The 20,353-nt window shown below is 37.1% G+C and overlaps 1 protein-coding gene across 1 annotated transcript in view; it reads left to right on the forward strand.

The window, feature by feature from the left end:
• The first annotated feature begins 1,757 nt into the window (after nucleotides 1-1,757).
• LOC149541848 (uncharacterized) overlaps nucleotides 1,758-20,353 on the forward strand; it is an 88,125-nt gene continuing 69,529 nt past the window's right edge. Inside the window, exons 1-5 of the mRNA XM_089796930.1 lie at nucleotides 1,758-2,423; nucleotides 5,247-5,464; nucleotides 6,404-6,972; nucleotides 7,304-8,037; nucleotides 9,101-9,102. Of these exons, the coding sequence (XP_089653056.1) occupies nucleotides 2,309-2,423; nucleotides 5,247-5,464; nucleotides 6,404-6,972; nucleotides 7,304-8,037; nucleotides 9,101-9,102 (1,638 nt within the window). The 5' untranslated portion in view covers nucleotides 1,758-2,308. The remainder of the gene's footprint in view (nucleotides 2,424-5,246; nucleotides 5,465-6,403; nucleotides 6,973-7,303; nucleotides 8,038-9,100; nucleotides 9,103-20,353) is intronic.

The following is a 20,353-nucleotide window of genomic DNA, read 5'->3' on the forward strand; positions in this document are numbered from 1 at the left end:
ACTTTTACTTATTGTCAGACTTAGTTGGACCATAAACATTAAACATTAGTGTATCGGTGAGAAAGGTGATAAAGCTCTTAACTATATCTTTCCAAAGAATAGTTGGGAAAATATAAGCTAGCTTTATTTGCTTGCCATAAAATCCCCATACCACCTAGAAAAGCACTTGCAATCTCCATAAAATGGCTCTGCCAACATTTGCAATGTTTGAGAAGTACCTTTGCTTGTTTGTTGGTAGTTTTATTTCTTGCACTAAAACAATTTTGATTAATTGTTAATTGTATATTCATATATCCACTCTGACGCTTCGCTGGGGATCTTTTTCGTAGACTAACTAATGCACCTGGGATCAAAGGATGTCAATTTCATCTTGCTGGTTATGCTGATCGCTATCTATATCCCAATGTCTAAATCATCAGTTTGCAATATAGTTAAGGCCAAATTAGTGTGTATCAATGGGAATCCAATATGTTACGTCAAAATATCTTTTCCTTGTTGATTGGATTAGATGTATCCCCTGACATCATTTCCATGATCTCCCCATCCCCAAATTTATCATCTGACATCATCTGGAACTGGAATTGCATTCACATATTGGGAAGGATTGATGCCTCAACTGCATTCACATTTGTTGATGAGCAACACAAATTATTTTTTTGCTTCCCTCATCCGCCCTTCTTCTGAATTTACTTGCTCTTGGTCTGAATTTCACTCAATCTTATTAGTATTTGAGGTTCCTTCCACTGTGTGTTTTAATTTCTGTTCTTCCTGGCCCTTTGCGCTCTGTTTTGGGCGCTGGAACTGGACCATTCGTTTTCGAAATGATTTCTACAGCTAAATCTCAGACAAAAGAACGTCGGCCCATCTCTCTACACAGGTTGTTCCCAAATACCCCTTGCAGATAGAAGGCGAACGGATTTAGGGATAGGGTTCATAGATAGAAGATGATTCTGACCTAGAAGGCCGAATCATCATTCACCCCATCGAAACCCATCATTAAGCCTAATTTTGAATCTATCTGAATGATGCATTCTCTATTCCAATGCTCGACTGGCAGATTATACAAATGTATCCAGTATGCGTTCTCTATTTCAATCGCGGGTTGAAATAAAAATCCCATTTATGTAAGCAAATAAGATTGCCTTTGAACTTTCACAACTGCATCCCTTTCTGATTCAGATCCAAATTCCATAATAAATAAGTCTCCGGGGTATGTAACTTGCATTAATCGCATATTTCCAATTTTGTGCAACAAATGATCGAATCGCCTCTCTGCTAGGGTTACCACCAACTATTGCAGCCTAAGTAAGAGCTTTGGCTTCTTCCTCTGCACTGGAGGGCACGTCTACCTTGCATCTATCCATGGACACAACATTGTAATCTGGTTCCTCCATCCTTACCTCCGCGTTCTGCTTATGATCACTGACATTTGCCACACTCGTGGCATTCTTATCTGTTTGCTCCTGACCCTGAGGTAAAGTATCATTTGATCCTTCATTGTGCCTTGGTAGAAACCTGAATTTCACCGCATTTCTGAACAAGTCAGGTTTTTTTTGAGATATTCGCATTTTTCGGTTAATGTCTTTTCTTTTTATTTTGACGAAGAATAGCTAACTGTATTTGTAAAGACTCCCTTAAAGATCCATTCTGAGTATGCCCTGTATCACTGAATTCCGTGAGACCGGACCATTTTAGGCATTCAATCGAACAGTTGGCATGCATATTGATTCAAAACTAGCATTCAATCAAACACTTGGCATGCATATTGATTCAAAACTAGCTTTAATAATATGTTCATGTATCTCTTTCACCTCACAGCACAGTAATCTTCAAATCTGAATGCCAATTTTTTTGTTATTACAATTATTTATAATTTAAGTTTAAATCATATAATTTTATAAATAATTTAAACGTATCTAATAAAAAGTTTATTAATAATTAAATTGAAAATTATAATCATCTGCAAAACTAAAAAGACAACATGGCACTTGTTTTTGGAAGGGTGGGGAGGTAGGTGAAGTTCAAATACCTAATCTTCCATCTCCAGAAGCTAGTCAACCTCTTCGCATTTCTTAAATTTATTCATATGCTAAACCAAGAATAGTAATTGAAAGGTCCTACCACCTAACAAGAATTGATTGTGATGTACTTGGACTTCTAATGTAATAAGAGACTTCTGATTGCACTCCACGCAACAATATAGACTGAATAAAAGAATATCTCCAAAGCCATGCAGAGGCTCTTCCGTCCCAAAGAAACGCCCAATTCTTACTTAACTAGGGACTGATTAATGAATTAAACAAAGGCAATGGAGGAACTTCAATCATCGGACGAATTTGTTAAAGATGGGTCAGTGGATCTCCATGGCCAGTCTGTTATGAGAGCTCACACTGGAACATTGAAGGCATCCCTTTTCATAATTGGTGTGTATGAAATTATGAATATGCCCTCTTTTATGGGTGTTTTTGAGGTTTTACAAAAATTAATATAAATCTGAGAAGATATCGTTGAAAATTGATAACAGCCGTATTTGGAATCAAATTGAGTTCGGTGACAATTTGGATTACAGTAGTTGAGCTACCTAATATGAGCCCTTTCTTCTCTCATGTTGTAGATTATTTTTTATTTTGACAGAAAAACAACTCTTATATTGTGATGTGAATATCAGGATTTAACTGTGTGATTTTGAGTCAAACTCGATGACCCATGTTTCATGAGTAGTGATTCAACATGAATCCATCTCTCATGAGAATAAATGGAACACTTAGCACTCATTGGATCTAGGTGATGCTCACAGGGGTGAAGCACCGGGACTTCCCGGGAGGTCACCCATCCCAGTACTACTCCAGCCTGAGCGCGCTTAACTACGGAGTTTCCTCCATAGTTAAACCCAAAGCTTGCAACCCCATTTGCAAAACCTTCACCAAGTGTTGTGCCATATGAACCATTCATTAGAAAGCCCCTTAAGCTCATCAATTGATAAGTAGGACATGATTTCCACAGCTAGTCAAATTGTGATGTGAATATCAGGATTTAACTGTGTGATTTTGAGTCAAACTCGATGACCCATGTTTCATGAGTAGTGATTCAACATGAATCCATCTCTCATGAGAATAAATGGAACACTTAGCACTCATTGGATCTAGGTGATGCTCACAGGGGTGAAGCACCGGGACTTCCCGGGAGGTCACCCATCCCAGTACTACTCCAGCCTGAGCGCGCTTAACTACGGAGTTTCCTCCATAGTTAAACCCAAAGCTTGCAACCCCATTTGCAAAACCTTCACCAAGTGTTGTGCCATATGAACCATTCATTAGAAAGCCCCTTAAGCTCATCAATTGATAAGTAGGACATGATTTCCACAGCTAGTCAAATTGTGATGTGAATATCAGGATTTAACTGTGTGATTTTGAGTCAAACTCGATGACCCATGTTTCATGAGTAGTGATTCAACATGAATCCATCTCTCATGAGAATAAATGGAACACTTAGCACTCATTGGATCTAGGTGATGCTCACAGGGGTGAAGCACCGGGACTTCCCGGGAGGTCACCCATCCCAGTACTACTCCAGCCCAATTGCACAGGAATTCCCGGTGCTTCACCCCTGTGAGCATCACCTAGATCCAATGAGTGCTAAGTGTTCCATTTATTCTCATGAGAGATGGATTCATGTTGAATCACTACTCATGAAACATGGGTCATCGAGTTTGACTCAAAATCACACAGTTAAATCCTGATATTCACATCACAATTTGACTAGCTGTGGAAATCATGTCCTACTTATCAATTGATGAGCTTAAGGGGCTTTCTAATGAATGGTTCATATGGCACAACACTTGGTGAAGGTTTTGCAAATGGGGTTGCAAGCTTTGGGTTTAACTATGGAGGAAACTCCGTAGTTAAGCGCGCTCAGGCTGGAGTAGTACTGGGATGGGTGACCTCCCGGGAAGTCCCGGTGCTTCACCCCTGTGAGCATCACCTAGATCCAATGAGTGCTAAGTGTTCCATTTATTCTCATGAGAGATGGATTCATGTTGAATCACTACTCATGAAACATGGGTCATCGAGTTTGACTCAAAATCACACAGTTAAATCCTGATATTCACATCACAATTTGACTAGCTGTGGAAATCATGTCCTACTTATCAATTGATGAGCTTAAGGGGCTTTCTAATGAATGGTTCATATGGCACAACACTTGGTGAAGGTTTTGCAAATGGGGTTGCAAGCTTTGGGTTTAACTATGGAGGAAACTCCGTAGTTAAGCGCGCTCAGGCTGGAGTAGTACTGGGATGGGTGACCTCCCGGGAAGTCCCGGTGCTTCACCCCTGTGAGCATCACCTAGATCCAATGAGTGCTAAGTGTTCCATTTATTCTCATGAGAGATGGATTCATGTTGAATCACTACTCATGAAACATGGGTCATCGAGTTTGACTCAAAATCACACAGTTAAATCCTGATATTCACATCACAATTTGACTAGCTGTGGAAATCATGTCCTACTTATCAATTGATGAGCTTAAGGGGCTTTCTAATGAATGGTTCATATGGCACAACACTTGGTGAAGGTTTTGCAAATGGGGTTGCAAGCTTTGGGTTTAACTATGGAGGAAACTCCGTAGTTAAGCGCGCTCAGGCTGGAGTAGTACTGGGATGGGTGACCTCCCGGGAAGTCCCGGTGCTTCACCCCTGTGAGCATCACCTAGATCCAATGAGTGCTAAGTGTTCCATTTATTCTCATGAGAGATGGATTCATGTTGAATCACTACTCATGAAACATGGGTCATCGAGTTTGACTCAAAATCACACAGTTAAATCCTGATATTCACATCACAATTTGACTAGCTGTGGAAATCATGTCCTACTTATCAACTCTTATATTCTTTTAAATTTGTTAAAAGAGGGGTCTGAGTATCAGGTTCAAAAGTCAGCGAATGAGAGGGAATAGAACACAGCTGTTTTCTTTCTGCATGTGTATCGTAAAAAAATATCATTTTATGGTTGTCGTTTCTGAGACTGTTGAATAAAATCTTTTTGAGCTGATAAATTTTTAAGGAATCAATCATTACCCATCCCAATTTCCTCCCATTTGGTGCCCTTTTATATCTATGACACTGAGCTAAAAGTCCTTGTATGCTCAGAGAATGCAGATTGTTCCATCAACATGAGCAATCATTTTCTGTTTTTTTGGCTTTTCATGAATCCATCTATTTACAGCTGTTAATCTTATTTGTTACTCACAGGTGTTGAGATTGCGGAAAGGTTTGCCTATGCTGGCATATCTTCAAATTTGATAACTTATCTCACAAGTGTTTTAAATGAAAGCACTGCGAGTGCTGCAAGCAATGTGAACATATGGTCAGGGGTGGCTTCCATGTTGCCTTTTTTGGGAGCTTTTGTTGCAGATTCATATTTGGGCCGGTACTGGACAATCCTCTTTGCTTCACTCGTCTATTTGCTTGTTAGTATTCTTTTCCTTGACAAAATCCTTTAATTTTGTCATTATTATCAATGAGTAGAGTAAATTTGAACAAATTCCTCAACCAGTATAATGTCACTCTATTTTATGATGTTTGTAATTGAAAGCCAAAACATGGAGCTATTTTATATACTACAGGTGAGGGAGATGCTAACACCTCGGCTCTTTAGGACACAGCAAAATTACAAACCCCCAAAGATTCTAATATCATGGTACAACCACTTGAACTAATTTAATCAGGAGTGGAAAGTTTTGACTGTTTTCTACCATGCACGTGTTTACTGAGACACTCATATTGAAGACAGACAGATTGCATAGAGTGACATTAGAAGACATCAGTGCCTAAGAGTCCTAGTCACAGAGCACTGAACCCATACTCTGGGTTCAAGCAATACAGGACAAATGACAAACCCTAGTAGTCTGTTGGAATCTATATCAACAAATAACAATTCGTCTTGCCCAAGAGCCTCGTTTACTCTGATGACAAAGAACCTGCTCATGTGTAGAACAATAAAAGCGGGTTTTTTGCTAAAGATCTCAGTTAGGTCTTTTGAATATAAACCTATGTATGCTATATGTATGTACTATGAATCAATAACAAGTGAAGATGATACCGAGCTCAAAAACTCAGATTGGTCTTTTGGTTCAGCACCAACATTTGCATGTGTAAATAGATAACAAGGAAAATGAGTACCTTGCTGAAGACCTCGTTTACTCTTTTGGCTGAGGACACATACCTACAAATTTGGGAGTTCTTGTGATTATGGAAACTGAAAATCATACTCTGTCCAAATGTTGGAAAGTGGAAATTGAATTCGAGTTCATTTGCTTGCAAAATAGCTGAATAAAAATTCCATTTTCTTGTAGTTTTAATCATGTTTGTTATATCCAAGTAACATGTCATATAATGGAATGTAACAGGGGCTAATCTTGGTAACTCTATCAGCTTCTCTCAGGAGTCTCCAATCCTCATCAAGCAGTTATAATTCCAAGTCTTGCTCCAGAGCGTCAAATTTCAAGATTGGTTTTTTTTACTTCTCACTATACTTGGTTGCTTTGGGGGAAGGAGGTCACAAGCCATGCCTACAGGCCTTTGGGGCAGACCAATTTGATGATGAGGACCCAAAAGAGAAGCAGCACAAAAGTTCATTCTTTAACTGGTGGTATTTTGGTATTTGCTTGGGAACCCTTGGAGGGGTCACTGTGCTTGCATACATCCAAGATGATGTCGGATGGGGGGTGGGATTTGGCACGCCTGCCATTACCATGGCAATGTCACTTCTTGTGTTCTTGTGTGGGACTAGGTTTTACCGAAACAAATTGCCTAGTGGAAGCTCTCTCACTCAGATCATCCATGTCTTTGTTGCAGCATTCTACAAACGGAATGCCCCTATTCCTTTCCGAGAACACAATCAATCAGCTTTTATTCAAGAAGCAGAGGTTCTTAGAACAGAGTCAAGAAGACAACTCTTGCAAACAAACAAGTTCAGGTAAGCAATCCATGATACTATTTGCCCTAAATCCAGTGCCATTGTATTTAAGCATAATGCTACTTTAGAGTTCAGGCTCAAATGATTGCAACGAAGATTGTTTTGTCTTTTTCAAGATGTCCCCAAAGTTCCCATTCCGGGGCACACCGGAGTCCAATCAAAAGGGATGCTGGATGCAATTTCCTGACCTCTCTCAAGGAAGTCGGTGTAGACAGCAATAGTATCTGGGAATAATGCTAGTTCAAATTCTTCAAGTTCTCATTCGTGTTTGTTTTAGCACTATACATTTTGAAGATTCTTTTCAATGAATGTCCTAGTCTTGTTTTCTCAGGTTTCTTGACAAAGCAACGGTTGAAGATGAATTAGACTTTGAGTGCAAAACAACACGCAATTGGAGACTTTGCACAGTCCAACAGGTTGAAGAGGTAAAACTTCTTCTAGGTATGTTACCTATTTGGATGGCATGTTTGATGTATGGTGTTGTCTTTGCACAGTCCTCCACATTCTTCACAAAACAGGGTAACACAATGGACAGAAAAATTGGTACACATTTCGAGATCCCTTCTGCAAGTATGCAGTGTTTTATTAGCATATCTATTATGCTATTGGTCCCTGTCTATGACCGCTTCTTTGTTCCAATTGCAAGAAGATTATCAGGGAATGAGAGGGGTATAACATTGCTCCAAAGGATAGGCACTGGTATATTTTTTTCTGCACTTTCAATGATTGTTGCTGCAGTGATAGAAATGAAAAGGCTCAAGGCAGCAAAGGATAATGTTGTCATAAATGTTTTTTGGTTACTTCCACAATATGTACTTTTTGGCACAGCTGATGTGTTCACAATGGTAGGAATGCAAGAATACTTTTATGATCAGATGCCGGACACAATGAAAAGCTTGGGTATTGCTGTCTATTTGGGTGTCATAGGAGTTGGTAGTTTTTTGAGCAGTATCCTAATTTTGGTCATTGAGAAGGTTACTTGCAGAAAGCAGGATCAATGCTGGTTTGCAGACAACTTGAACAAAGCTCATTTAGATTACTTTTATTGGCTTCTGGCCTCTTTGAGTCTACTCAACCTGGGCATGTTCATTACCTTAGCCAGCTGCTACAAATACAAAAAGACTGCACCTTCAAGCACAGAAAATTCTACCTAAAAACTAACGTCATATTATGAGAGTTCCACAAGTACTGCTTTATCACTTCTACTTCTGTAATTTCTTATTCTAGAATGTGCTTTCCACATTTATGAACTGGGTTAAAATCCCAGCAGTGCACATTCTGTAAGTAGCATGTAAGTGTAGATCTCAAACTCTCAAATTCTACTAGAGGCCAGATGAATAGCTAAAGATTATATGGGTTGACACGATAAATTCCATCTCAAAAACCAGAACTACACCTTGCTTCCACTGTATCAGTTATACTTGAAACGTTATTTTATCTATATAACTACAAAATTAAACTTGTTATTTTCTCTTAATTTGTAACTCTACGGGCAAAACTATTCATCTCGGGTTGAATATGCTTGGTGAATTAGTTCTCTCATATCTATCCGTAATCTTGACATGTAAGATTATTGGTAAACAGGCATCATGATGTTGCAAATACTTTCCTTTGATCAACCATATCAAATTTTGCAAATACTTTCCTTTCAAGAAGAATGTTTACCTCTGCGATTCACTGACAAGATATTATCTAGAAAAATTTACTATGTATATTTCCCACCAACTCGAGTGCATTTATTTTTTCTGTAAAATCCATTCGGTCTCTACGTGCTCTTCTTCTAATGGATACCATCTTTATTAATTTTTTCTATTTTGTGATGATTCAAGGAGGATTTGGATATTTAAAAATTTTAGAATCGTTTTGGTAATTAGATTAATAGTAGCTTCCTCTATGTACCGAACAGAGAGTGTGTGTGTATATACATTTTAACAAGGTCTTAAGAAGAGTTGAATAAACAAAGCTAAGAGTATATTAATTAAATATAGAAAGGGTGAAATGGTAATTCAATATAGAAAGGGTGAAGTGGAAAGTAAATGAAAATATTAATAATGTGTAATAATAATTAGGTATGGTGTGCTTGTCTAAAAAATACATATAAATCAGTTTGTGTGTTTTTTTTTTGCAGAAGTGTCAATATATAGATATGCAGAGCAAGACGAGCCAACATACTAATAGAAAAAGAGTACTATCCAACCTTGTCTTTATTCATTAAGTAATCTAACATGTGAGACAATTCCACTTGCTAATCATTCAACAAAGTGACCACCATCTGAAAATTAAACCCACAAATAATCATTGGCCAGCTAAGAACATAACAACACTAATAAATATACAAATTGTCATATTGTTATTAGGATTCAACTGTGTACTTTTTCAAATCACGATAGCAATATCACAATTTGACTTGATATGGAAAATATCTCCTACTTATCGATAGAAAAATTAGTTTGCACGCAACCACCAAAAATGAAGTTGTCTAGAATATAAATAAAACTCTAGAATATAAATAAAACTATCATTAATTGTAGCACTTCTCAATGAGAGAAAAATCTACAAAAAAAATTAAAATCTTGAAATGAAGAAATATGTTTGCATTTTATTTCACTTTGTGTTGCTCACTATCTAATGTTCATTGATAGTAATGAGATTGGTAGATTTCTACTTGTCACACCTATTTTGGTAGAGATGTTTTATATATAGACATAATGTGGATTAAAGATTTAAGTAGTTTGAATAAGAATTATAAAATTTATAGCTCGAGTATTAGATATTTTAACTATACTTTTTAATTGTTATTTTAGTTCATTGGAAAAATATTTATGTGTCTAGTAGACAGTAAAAGAGGGGTTAAAATTTATTCAAATCAACAAAAATATAGAGAAAGGGCATCAAAGAGCCCTGTCAATATCCACCAAGTGACCAAAATGATGAGACAAACCCAAAGGTAAATGCCTCTTATCCACAATTTTGTAAATTTGCATTTGATAAGTAGCCCATTCAGCAAAACAACCCGCAACACCATTCCACTCTCTAGGAATGTGAGTAAAAGTAACATAATTCAAAGAAGCACAAATTAAGAATCTGATTAACAACCAAAGCTAAGTACCAACAAAAATTCTCAGATTGTTGCCTAGTCAACATATGGACCACTACTTGCGAGTTTGTCTCACAAATGATCCTTTTCCATCCTAGAATAGTGGCACACTCTACAACATACACTAACAGTTGCCTCCAACAAATTGTTAGTATGATGACCTTTATAAATAGAGAACATAAACTAATCAATCCCCAAACTATCTCTACCAACTCCACCAATGCCAACAGGACTAGGGTTTCCTCGAGAAGATCCATTTGTGTTGACTTCAAAAACACCCCGCGGAGGCAACCTCCATCTGCCCACCCCATTAATTTTTTGAAGAGGGTGTTTGCATTTATTACTTGAGTGAGCTCTGCTAAGAAGGAATATGAAGACAATTATAATAAAAACATCACTAGGATCCATAGCTTCAAACAAATCACATTTGATCGAAATGGTTTCTCTTATGGAATGTATCATTTTCCACTATAAGTGGTGAGCCTCCAAAACTACATCTTGAAATATCCTACAATTCCTCTCCAACCATATATGCTAATTAATAATAGAAGGGCCAAGAGTCTAGATAACTTGAAGGTACATGCCATAAGTTTCGACACAAGCCTTACCCCATTAAACAAAAAACTTGTACAAAGAAGGTACATGCCAACAAGCTCGATTCCAAACATCCCACCAAAGGTGCCAAATATGTCTAGTGAAGGAGCACTGAAAAAAGAGATGAGAGCATGTTTCTACTCTTTTATAGCACAACACATAATGCGAAAGGCCCTAAAAGCCACACCTACAAAGATTATCCTAACTAAGACACTAATTTTGGACCACCAGCCACATGAAAAATGATGCAGTGCAGGGCAGGAAGAATCCCCAAAGGAGATGTCCTAGACCCCAACTATACACCCACACATCAGAAACAAAACAACAAGAAATAATAATGCAAGATCTAATACCAAATTACAATTCTTGATTCATAGATATATAACTGATTACATGCAATATGCCTGGCTGTAAGGCGTTCCGGGTTAGGGTCAAATACAAATAGAAAATTACAAAATACACAATTGGATAAGAACACCAAGAAGAATCCACACTTGTACTCGCAGGTCCACCAAGAGATCCTTTAGTTCCTAAGCCGCAACTATAGCTTTACAAATTCACATCTATCCTTCCTTCTATCCCAACTCCTTCATGACTAAAAGACTCCCTAGGACCCCTAATTATACTAATCTAAGCTAGAAGTCATCCCATAACACAAATTAAATACAAATAGATAAATTAAATGCCACAAGTCGGCCTGCAACAACAATTAAATGTCCAGAAATCAATATCTGAGTGAAATTGCAATATCTCCTAGCTTCGATTGAATTATAACTCTTGTTTCGAACTGTAGGTAGAAATCTAGGTCCTCTACAAACCCTTAAATTTTCCAGGGCTGATTCACCAAGAAAAAGTGTGCATCCATTCCAAAAGTCACACACAGAAACCTGTCGCATAGTCTGCCAGAAATCGATATTGTAGGAGAATTGTCATATCTTCCAATCTATAAAGAGTTAGAACTTGTGCACTCGACACAAGGAATTAATCTAGGCCCTCTTCAATCCCTAATGTGCATAGCTTCTCATTCATTAAGGACAATTAGTTACACGCTCTGCAACAAGAATCTAGAAACTAGAAAAATGCAGTTCCAGTAGGAAGGTTCAAACAATTCAAACTTCAACTCAATCCATCCAATCTCTATGAAATTATGAGGAAAGGTTCCCCAATGTGTCTCCAACACATCCTTAACCACAAAAACATAACTCCACCAAAATCCAAGCTCGATGCTCCTCGACACTTAACCAAAATCCCTCCAAACATGCAGGATTGCAGGAAACCCTAGGATGCTCTTGCATCAGACACCCCAGGTTTGAAATGTTCTAGTAATAGGAAAAACATCTTCTGGGGTTCAGCACATAAATCTCAAATTAGTTCTTCACATACACTTCCTCCAAGTCTTCAACTTGTACGCTCTTTCCCTTATTTCTCTTATTTTTCTTCACATCCACCAAAGGTGTTCCATAAGTCCGCTTTCCATGCTAATCTCCAACCTTCTTAGAATCTGCCAACTCAACTTGGCTGCCAATACTCAGGTTCCTCCTACCAAGCTCTTCATTCTGCAAAGGAATCAGGGAAAACTTCCTACCACCTTTCTCAATAGTAAACATATTCCTAACACAATCATGCACAACGCTGCAATCATACTACCAAGGTCTGCCAAGTAACACATGACAACTGTTCATATCCACAGTATCACACAACACTTCATCCTTATACTACCCAATCTAAAAATCAACAAGGCATTGCTCCCTCACTTCCAAAGCATGCTCACCTTGCAACCAACCAATCCTATAAGGATAAGGATGTCTCATTCTCTTCAAGCCCAGTTTCTAAACTTTTCATCAAGTAAAGTGTGCCCATTTAACTATTTGTTCATCCAAGTGTTAACTTTCCTATTCAACAGGTTACTATGAATCAACATGCAAGCATAACACATAAAAAGATCAACACATAACACAGTGATTTATGTGAAAACTCAATTTGGGAAAAACCATCAGTAACATGCTACTCAATTCTCACTCTTCTAAAGTGATGCCCTATGCAAGGCCTGCTCTGTTAAAGGCTACAACACACTGTTAAATGTGACATGGTTAAAGAATTTAACCACCCTATTAGAAGTAGGCTTGGTTAGAGGACTTTAGAACATTCACTTGGAATGCCACCCTATTAAAGGATTTACAAATGGCTATTAGACCAACCTAAGTCCATATGATTTTCTTCTACCCTAACTAATACGATTGCTAGAGAGTAACAATAAAGGGTTTTGACCTAATTACATAATACAACTCAACTTGTAGATCTTATATCACTTCTCAGCTCTTCTTCATTTGTCTAGCTTTCAGTCTCTACAACTCTAACAACTTGCCCTCCTTTCAAGCTTTGTCTCCTTGGGTCTCCATGCTCAATGTACCAGTGCAATCATCTCTCTCTAACCACTTGTCAAAGCAGAGTCTTAGTGCTCTGTTCTTCCTTCTCCTAGATGTCTTCTCCTTGACACCCTTCTAACCACTTCACAATTTGGCACTCCAGTAGCTCTTGCTTCTTGATCTGTGACTTCTTAAATAGAAGTCTAGAATTCCTTGTCCCACTTGATACTTCCCTCCTTTAATTTCAATTTTTATGGATTAGGTAGGATTTATTGAATCTAACCCATATTATGTTCCTTCTAGAAACATCATGAAGAATCCTCTTGAATTATCTTTAAAATGGTTTACATAAAATTCTGTGCCACCAGCTCATCATCCTTATCCTCCAACTGGTTCACAAAATTCAAGGTAACAACTTTGTCAGCTCAGATTCAGCGAATCTTTGTCATTTCCAATAATGTAGCAGCTCGACACTATTGAAATTTTGATGCTCGACACATACTATTTTACTCGACATCAACTATATTTTACTGATGCTCGACACCTGAAGTTCACTCAGCACCTATTAAGATTTTTTGATGCTCGGCACCTGAACTTCACTCGGCACACACTAGATTTTACATTTTCTCGGCTCCCTCCAAGAATTTGCTCGGCTTAAACTAGCTTGTTTGGCACCCACTAATGAACTTAGTTTAACCTTTGCAGTCAACCTTGTTACAACTTATTCCTCCAATGTTTCTAAGTGTGACCAACCTCTATATCTTCAAGTAAGTTACCGATACATCATTTAACCATTGTCTTAACTGATCCTTGCACTTCATTACAAAATCATAACTCGACCTTCCCTTAGGTTTTTTTGTTACATCTTGTTGATCAAATCCTCTTCATCAATCAACTAAGTGATAGTACTTGGATCTTATTAGCAATTGTCATTTCTACAAATAGTAGGTTTGACATCGATAACAAAACGATGATTGAAAACAACAATTTCCCTCTTTGATAGTAAACCTTTTCAATCAGATTTCCAACAATCTCCCTTTTTGGCATTGATGGCAAACCAAACTAATCAACCATCAGACCAAACTATTCAACTAAATTATCAACATGCTAACTAGGTTAGAATAGTAAGTCAAATGCCAAAAAGTAATTGTGCATTAGTTTTCACATCTCCCTCCTTTAATCTACTATTCTAATTGCTTCATTTCTACTTCTCCCTCTTAGTTGTTGTATCCTTTCTCTTTCCTTTCTTCCTTCTTACATTTTCTCCCTCTGTATGTATTGCTCATCTTCTACTATTCTCTATTCTGATCAGTTTCTCCATCTTCTCCCTCAGCTATTGATCCATCTTCTCCCTCAGTTGTTGATCAAATGTTGTTGATCAGTTTCTTGACATTTCTCCCTCTTTGACAACAATGCCAAACACATACTATTTCAGCATCTTAACATGTAAATGTAGCATTTGCAAGTTCATTCAATTTCTCCCTTTGTCACCTTGCTTGTGATTGATTTTGTAGCTTCTACACTTTGATTACTTCAGGCATGAATCTTAAAGTAAATATCCTCTGCATCAGTGTGTAATATTTCAAAAATCAATTCATCTGATGTAGGGCAGTCTTGATTTTGTTTCAAGTAGCCTTGGCTAGGGTTATCACCCCTAACTTACCTCTAAGATACTCAAAAGAATCTTTAGGTAGAGCTTTTGTGAAGATTTCAGCAATCTGTTCCTTGGAGTTAACGTATTTCATCTTCACTTGCTTATCTTCCACCAATTCTCTTACATAGTGATACTTGATTGCAATGTGCTTGGTTTTGGCATGCATTACAGGATTCTTGGATATGTTGATAGCACTTGTATTATCACAATAAAGTATCACATGCTCATTCACTTCCTCCTTCATACCTTGCAACAAATGTTTGATCCATACAATATTGGTGCAATTAATAGTAGTTGCAACATATTCAGCTTCTGCTATTGACTATGAGGTACAACTTTTCTTTTTTTTGGTCCATGTAATCAATCTTCTTCCTAAGAAAAGTGCTCCTCCACTGGTGCTTTTTCTATCATCAATATTACCTCTCTAGTCTGCATCAATGTAGGCTCTTAGCTCAAACTTTTCACTTCTCTTGTAGTACAAACCAAAGTCATCAGTTCCTTTTAGGTACCTCAGTATTCTTTTTACTGCCATCAGATGATTTTCTCTTGGATTTGCAAAAAATCTTGCCACTATTCCAACAGCTAATGCAATGTCTGATCTTCTATGTACAACATACTACAACTTTCCAATCATTGATCTATACAATGTCTGATTCACTTCAGCTAACTCATCATTCTTTGATAACTTATGTCCTGTCACCATTGGTGTACTAACTGATTTTGAGTCTTCTAATCCAAATGTTTTGAGTATCTCCTTGATGTATTTTGATTGGGTCACAAATATACCATGCTTCAATTGATGTACTTGTAATCCAACAAAGAATTTGATTTCTCCAAACATTGACATCTCAAACTCATGCTTCATTTGATCACCAAAATCTTTGCATAAAACATCTTTTCCTCCAAATATTATATCATCAACAAAGATTTCAGATATCAAAATGTCTTTACCTTTTTTATTCTTGATGTACAAGTTGTTGTTGTCATTTGTTCTCTCAAATCCTATATTTACAAGATATTTGTGTAGTTTCTCATACCATGCTCTAGGTGCTTGCTTCAAACCATAAAGTGCCTTATGTAGTTTATAGACCATATCCTTGTTGTTGTCATCAAAAAATCCCTCTGGTTGTTCTATGTAGACTTCCTCTTCCAATATACCATTCAGAAAAGAAGACTTTACAGCCATTTGGTAGACTTTGAAACCTTTGTAAGCAGTGTTCTTACTCCTTCCATTCTTGTAACAGGGGCAAATGTTTCCCCATAATCCAGTCCTTCTTCTTGTGCATAGCCTTTGCAAACTAATCTGACTTTGTTTCTTGTTATCTCACCATTATCATCAAGTTTGTTGCTAAACACCCATTTGGTACCAATTGCGTTCTTGTTAGCTAGTCTAGGAACTAGGGTCTAGGTTTTGTTCTTTTCAATTTGATCTATCTCCTCTTCCATAGTTGTATACCAGTCATCATCTTGTAATGCATCTTTCACTTTTTTAGGCTCAACCTTGCTCAACAGACATGATTCATTTCTTAGTCTATTCCTTGTCATTGGTCTTGCATCCTTGTCACCAATGATTTGATCTGCAGGGTGATGTCTCCTCACATACTTGGCTAGTCTTGGTTTTTTCCTTCTTTCCATGTTTGATCCTTCATCTTCAAAGTCATTCTATTCTTCTCCATCTGGCACTTCATCATCTCTTTCATGTATACTATTTTCAGAATCAAAATGTGCATTTTCTTCATTTTGCATCTCGGCTTCTAAATGTAGCTCGACATTCATTGGTTGTGACTCGGCTGATATTGAGATTTGTTATTGATTCCCAACTTGATTGGTAGCATTGTTTTCAATAGTCATTCCTTCATAGAAGTATACAAAAGATCTATAATCTTTTGATTTCCTAGAATCATCAACTTAGACTTTTGCATGCTCATCAAAGTTTGCATTTGCACTTTACACAATCTTGTTAGTGTTAGTGTTCAAACAATTATATGTCTTACTTCTAGTGGAATATCCAAAGAATATATCTTCATCACTTTTTGCATCAAACTTGTCATTTCTAGTGTCTTTAAGAATATAGCATTTACAATCAAAGACTTTGAAATGTTTTACATTAGGTGAGTGACCATACCACAATTCAAAAGGTGTTGCATTTGTACCTTTCTTGACTTGGACTCTATTCAAGGTGTAAACAATAGTACTTACAGCTTCTCTCCAGTACTTTAGAGCAACATTTTTCTCCATCATCAAGGTTCTAGCACAATCTATTACTGACCTATTTCTTCTTTCAGCAATACCATTATGTGGTGGAGTGCTTGGTACTAATGTTTTCCTTTTGATACCTTTGTCATTGCAGAATATTTCAAATTATTTTGACGTAAACTCTCCTCCTCTGTCTGATCTTAGGCATTTCATACTCTTACCTATTTCCTTCTCAACTCTGGTCAAATACCACTTGAACATTTGAAATGCATCAGATTTTTGCTTCAAAAACATGACAGTCATCATCTTGGAGTAGTCATCTACAAATAGCATTATGTATCTGTCTCCTAGGTAGCTTTGCACTTCTATTGGACCACATAAGTCTGTATGGACTAACTCTAGTACTTCTTTGGAAGTATATGTTTTGCTTTTGAAACTAGACTTAGTCATCTTCCCTAGTTGACATTGTTTGCACATTGTGTTTTCAGGCTTCTTTAGTTTAAGCAAACCTCTGACTTTCTTCTTCTTGCTGATGCTAATCAGATTATTAAAGTTAGCATGAAACAATCTTTTATGCCATAACCACACATCATCAAGTCTACCAACAAGACAAGTTGCATCTTCTATATCTAGGTAAAACAAATTACTTCTTGTTTGTTCACCTTTTCCTATCAGATTTCCATCAGTATCATAGATATTGGCAAATTTGTTTCCAAATTCAACTTTGCAACCTACATTGCCTAATTGTGATACACTCAACAAATTATAGTTCAGTCCTTCAACATAGTATGCATTGTCACATGAAATTTTCTCTATGAGTTTAATTGAGCCTTTTCCTTTGATTTGACATGGAGCATCATTACCAAATCTAACACTATTTCCATTATATTGAGTAAAGGTAATAAACTTACTTTTATCTCCTGTCATGTGATGTGAGCAACCACTGTCTATGATCCATTTGTCATTCTTGTTCACACAAGTCACCAGTGTTGTTTCTTCATCTTCATCTAATTCATCCTTCATGGCTACATAGACTGCTTCATCATCATTCTCATCAGAATCTTCTTCAACAATGTAGCATCTTTTACCTTTGTCCTTGTAATCTCTGCTATCATCTTCTCTCTTGTTCTTGTACTTGCTTCCTTCTCTGTAGTTCTTCTTCTGTGTACACCTTGTAGCATTGCAATTAAAACAAATGATAGGTAGCTTACCTTTGAATTTACCTTTGCCTCTATATAATCTTCTAACTAGTAGTGCTTCTAATTGTTCCACATCTTCCTCATCTGTGCTACTATCACTGGATGCATGTTTTCCTTTTCTACTCTTTTTCCTTGATATCACCTCCTCAGTTTCTTTCAATGTTAGCTTGGTCTTGAAAGTAGATTCAAAGTTCTCAGGTCTATAGTTGTCAAAGTTGGACAATTCAAATGCAGTAAGTCTTCCTACCATTCTTTTAGAGGTTAGTGTGTTTCCTTGTACACACCTTAGCTCTTGGATGGCTAAAACTCTAATAGCATAGATAAGGAGCAGGGTTCTCAAGTATTTTCTATTGACAATCTCTTCTTCCAATTGACCACTTAGACTTCTTATTGCACTTACCAATTCTTTCATTCTAGAGCCATATTTAGCAGTATTTTCACCTTCCTCCATTTTCATGTCATTAAACTTTCCTCTGAGGCTTTCTCTCTTTGCTCTCTGAACATTCTGATCTCCTCAATAGATATCTGACAAGGATTTTCACATCTTGAATGTAGTGCCACATGCTTTGATGTCATCAAATTCAGCATAACTGAGTGTAGAGGCAATCTCTAACATTGCCTGATTGTGCTCCTTCCTTTTGTTCAAATCATCTGCAGTAAGAGGTCCAGCTGGGTTTACATGTTCTATTCCAATTGAGGTTTTTGCATAGTCGCCTATTGATCCAAGGTGCAATTTCATCAAACTCTGCCATGCAACAAAGTTGTATTTTTTGAGCTTGGGAACTTCTCTCTGGACATCTTGATCTTCCTGCTTCTAGTACCTTGAAACTAAGTCAGAAGTTGGCTCTGATACCAATTGTTAGAAATTCTTTAGAATAATTGAGAGTGGTGGAGGGTGAATCAGTTATTTAAGGTCCAACTATCCTATTCAAACTTTTCATCAAGTAAAGTGTGCCCATTTAACTATTTGTTCATCCAAGCTTTAATTTTCCTATTCAGTAGGTTACTGTAAATCAACATGCAAGCATAACACATAAAAAGATCAACACATAACATAGTGATTTACGTGGAAACCAAATTTGGGCAAAACCACCAGTAACATGCTACTCAATTGTCACTCTTCTAAAGTGATGCCCTGTGAAAGGTCTACCTTGTTAAAGGCTACAACACACTGTTAAATGTGACATGGTTAAAGGATTTAACCACCCTATTAGAAGTGGGCTTGGTTAGAGGACTTTAGAACATTCACTTGGAATGTCACCCTGTTAAAGGATTTACAGATGGTTGTTAGACCAACCTAAGTCCATAGGATTTTCTTCTACCCTGATTGATACAATTGCTAGAGAGTAAAAATAAAGGGTTTTGACTTGATTATAGAATACAACTCAACTTGTAGATCTCAGATCACTTCTCAACTCTTCTTCATTTTCCTAGCTTTCAATCTCTATAACTTTGACAGCTTGCCCTCCCTTCAAGCTTTGTCTCCTTGAGTCTCCATGCTCAATGTACCAGTGCAATCATCTCTCTCTAACCATTTGTTGAAGCAAAGTCTCAGTTCTTTGTTCTTCCTTCTCCTAGATGTCTTCTCCTTGACACCCTTCTAACCACTTCACAATTTTGCAATCCAGCAACTCTTGCTTCTTGGTCTGTGACTTCTTAAATATAAGTCTAGAATTCCTTTTCCTGCTTGATACTTCCCTCCTTTAATTTCAATTCGTATGGATTAGGTAGGATTCATTGAATCTAACCCATATTATGTTCCTTCTAGAAACATCATGAAGAATCCTCTTGAATTCACTCAAAAATGGTTTACATAAAATTTTGTGCCACCAGCTCATCATCCTTATCCTCCAACTGGTTCACAAAATTCAAGGTAACAACTTTTTTGGCTCAAATTCAGTGAATCTTTGTCATTTCCAATAATGTAGCAGCTCGGTACTATTGAAATTTTGATGTTTGGCACATACTTTGTTACTCGGCATCAACTACATTTTATTGATGCTCGGCACCTAAAGTTCACTTGGCACCTATTAAGATTTTTTGATGCTCACCACCTGAACTTCACTCAACACCTAAAGTTCACTCGACACCAATTAAGATTTTCTAATGCTCGACACCTAAACTTCACTCGGCACACACTAAATTTTACATTTGCTCAGCTCCAATTGAGAATTTTCTCGGCTTAAACTAGCTTGCTTGGCATCCACTAATGAAATTAGTTTAAGTTTTGTAGTCAACCTTATTACAACTTATTCCTCGAATGGTTCTAAGTGTG

Source organism: Cupressus sempervirens, chromosome 8 (assembly GCF_028749045.1).
Source record: "Cupressus sempervirens isolate cs-2001-9-10 chromosome 8, ASM2874904v1, whole genome shotgun sequence".
NCBI classification, from domain to species: Eukaryota; Viridiplantae; Streptophyta; class Pinopsida; order Cupressales; family Cupressaceae; genus Cupressus; species Cupressus sempervirens.